Source organism: Canis aureus, chromosome 21, assembly GCF_053574225.1.
Source record: "Canis aureus isolate CA01 chromosome 21, VMU_Caureus_v.1.0, whole genome shotgun sequence".
Classification (NCBI taxonomy): Eukaryota; Metazoa; Chordata; class Mammalia; order Carnivora; family Canidae; genus Canis; species Canis aureus.
In genome coordinates this window covers 16,470,142-16,473,548 of record NC_135631.1, presented here as the reverse complement: position 1 = coordinate 16,473,548, position 3,407 = coordinate 16,470,142, and the positions used below count along the sequence as shown (strand labels likewise).

The window sequence follows — 3,407 nt, the reverse complement described above, 5'->3', positions numbered from 1 at the left end:
CTTTAAAGTATATAATGGAAGTACTGTTAACTATAATCAAGAAAATCTCTCTTAATTTGTATTTCCCCTGGTATAGGGAAATGGACTGATTAAGACAAAAAAGACGTTACACCGATCTTGTAAGTTACTGAATTGCTAAATATGTTGAGTTAATAGGCTTTCTAGGGCTCCTATGTGGAAGCAACTCACTGATGAGAAGAGCTGGACCCTGAGATCACCCACAGGTTACTAGAGTATTTGAGCAAATTCACATGACAGATGATTTCTAACCATAGTGCTACACTGAGCCTCCTTGAAATCACAGTCAGTTTGATTTCAACATATTCCAATAAGAAGAGTACAAAGGCTAAAAGTGAAAAATGAGCTCACAGAAATACTTACACACAGACACAAACACACAGACACTGGGAGATTTAATCTATTAATTGAGAATAACATAAGAATCATTTGAACTCTCCTTTTGTGCCTTCTATTCTTCTTCATGCCCCTTAGTAAGAGTCTTAGTAGTAAGACTCTCCTACTTACTCTTATGGTTTATGGTGTCTTAACCAATTCTACTGTCCTATAAATTGTACCTAATTATTATTATTTTTATAATATATCTCCTCCCCTCAAAAAAAAAAGAAAATATTTTTCCTGTTTTGTATAGTAATGTATTTACAGCACATAAAACTGTGACTGGCACTTAATAACCTCTAAGTGTATGTTGAACTCACTTGTGTTTGCTATTATTCCTTCTAGAGACATACAGAACAAATTTTGAAGCCCATAACCTAATTTTGGGGGATCATACTGTATGTCAGCGTTAAGAAACATTATTGCAAGTTTTTTCCACATTGTTTGCACTGCATATTTTACATCTTTGTTCCTCAAGCTATAGATCAAGGGATTCAGCATGGGGATAACGAGGGTGTAAAATATGGACGCCACTTTATCAGTGTCAAAGGAATGGCTGGACTCAGGTTGCACATACATAAATATCAAAGTCCCATAGAACACTGTGGCCACTGTCAGGTGGGACCCACAGGTGGAAAAAGCCTTGAGCCTACCCTCAGCTGAGTTCATCCTGATGATGGCTACTATGATCAGTAGGTAAGACACAAGAACTACCAGAAGGGATGAAATCAAATCAAAACCAGCTAAGATAAGAATAATCAATTCAGTTTCATGTGAATTTGAGCAGAGCAAAGATAACAAGGGGAGACAGTCACAGTAGAAATGATTGACAACATTGTAGCCACAGAAGAATGAACTAAAAATCTTTATGGTGACTAGAAGAGACACAAATGTGCTGTAGAGATAAGGGATTGCCACCAGCACCTGACACACCCTCTGTGACATGATGACAGGGTAGAGCAGAGGGTTGCAGATGGCCACGTAACGGTCGTAGGACATAGCTGTTAGAATGAAAAGTTCACTGATAATAAACACAAGAAAGAAAGCTAGTTGCATAGCACAAAAATAATAGGAGATTGTATTTTGATCCACAATAAAATTTACTAACATTTTGGGTCCCACGGTTGTTGAATAACCAAGGTCAGTAAAAGCCAGGTGTTTGAGGAAGAAGTACATGGGTGTTTGTAGTCTGGCATCCACTTTGGTGAGGATGATCATGCCCAGGTTGCCCACCACGGAGATCAAATAGATGACAAAGAAGAGCCCAAATAATGGAGCCTGCAGCTCAGGACGATGTGTGATTCCCATGAGAATGAATTCATTGAGCATGGTCAGATTGTGTTTTTCCATCCAGGTTTATTTAAAAATCTATTCTGGATAGATACATCATCATAATCAATAGATTTCATGCATTAAATCCTGGGAAATGTTTAGTATGGCAAACTAGTATAAATAAGATACATCCAAGCTTTCCTTTTAAGGATATTTGAAGACAAACTCATTTCCATCAAAGACTACTATACATACATAGGGAAAGAAAGAGAAATGGAAGTAGATGAATAGTTCTCAATTGGAGCCATTTTAGCCCAGAAAGAATATTCTTCAATGTCTGAAGACACTCTGGTTATCACACCTGGGAGTTGGGATGCTACTGACTTCTAATGGTTAGACACTTGTTAAGCTGCTAAATATTTTACTGTATCCAGTACAAATAATTACAGTACAATAATTTTACAGTACAAATATTTTACTATATCCAGTACAAATAATTACAGAACAATTATTTGTACTGGATATATTACTATATTTATACTCTCTCTCTCTAAGTACTAGTAATTATAAAATATATTTACTATTTCCAGTACAATATTCATCCAAGACCTGCAATAGTAACAAAGTTAAGAACCTCTGATGATGTAGTTAGATAGATGATAGATAGATAGATAGATAGATAGATAGATAGATAGATGATAGATAGGGATGTTAAAGAGAAAAATAAAAAGCAAGTAAAAAATTTAGGACTTATATATAAGGGTGATCACTTTACTATTCTTTGTTTCAATTAAAAAAACTTTATTGAGTATCTATTAAAATTATAGAATCTCCGATTTTAAAGAAGTTTATAATCTAAAACATTTTATCTATTTGAAATTTTTATGTACTTTAAATTGTATTTTAATTTATTTTTTTGATTATTTTGTTTTCTTTAAATTTGTAGAACAGATATATACTACATCAAAAAAAGTTAAACATACATGATGAGCTGAATACTTGGTGCCATACTATATGTTGGCAAATTGCAATTAAATAAAATTTAAAAAAACAAAAATGTTAAACAATACGATAATATACCTAATAACAATGAATATATCTATACATTTCCCATTAAACACATTCTATCATTTACGTGGCACAATCAGAAAATAACATTTGTAAAATACATTAGTCATATGACCTAATGCATATGTTAATTATATAATAATTTTAAACCGCAAATTCCCCAAATGCACAAAACCTACTCCTCAAAACATGGTCCTATGAAAGATATTATGCCTGGAATGTTAGCATATTTGACAGATATTTGACAGGTGTATGACTCAGAAAAGTATAATAGATCATAGTGGGAGTTATTTATATGGTGAACCATACCAGGAGATACAGTTTCTACTATATCCTAATTTATAGTATATACAAAGGATTAATTTGGGCAAAAAGTGAAAGCTATCTAAAACTCTTTATTCTCAAAAAAATAAAAATAAAAAATAAAAAATAAAACTCTTTATTCTCATTTGTAAAACTGACATTTCTCTGAAGAGTTTTGGGGTAGGATAAATGAGGATTCAATAACTCAATGTGTTTATGTTACCTGGAAAGAGTTCTCAAAAATCAATGAGGTGAAGAAAGATAAAAGCATTTCCTCTCACCAGCTTTGGAGTTCTACGAAAAGAATCAAGGGGCTTGATCTAAGGACTTTGTGGGCTTTTGTTTGTTTGCTTCCTTGCTTGTTTATT

The 3,407-nt window shown here is 33.3% G+C and overlaps 1 protein-coding gene across 1 annotated transcript; it reads right to left on the bottom strand.

Moving 5' to 3' along the window:
- Positions 1 to 657: 657 nt before the first annotated feature.
- On the bottom strand, positions 658 to 1,746 carry LOC144293173 (olfactory receptor 8K3-like). Its single transcript, XM_077864294.1, has one exon. The coding sequence runs from the start codon at positions 1,744 to 1,746 to the stop codon at positions 658 to 660; it is 1,089 nt and encodes a 362-aa protein (XP_077720420.1).
- Positions 1,747 to 3,407: the final 1,661 nt, after the last annotated feature.

Bases quoted from the DNA above. Each gene is read 5' to 3' on its own strand.
- LOC144293173 (XM_077864294.1), bottom strand. From the start codon at position 1,746: ATGGAAAAACACAATCTGACCATGCTCAATGAATTCATTCTCATGGGA.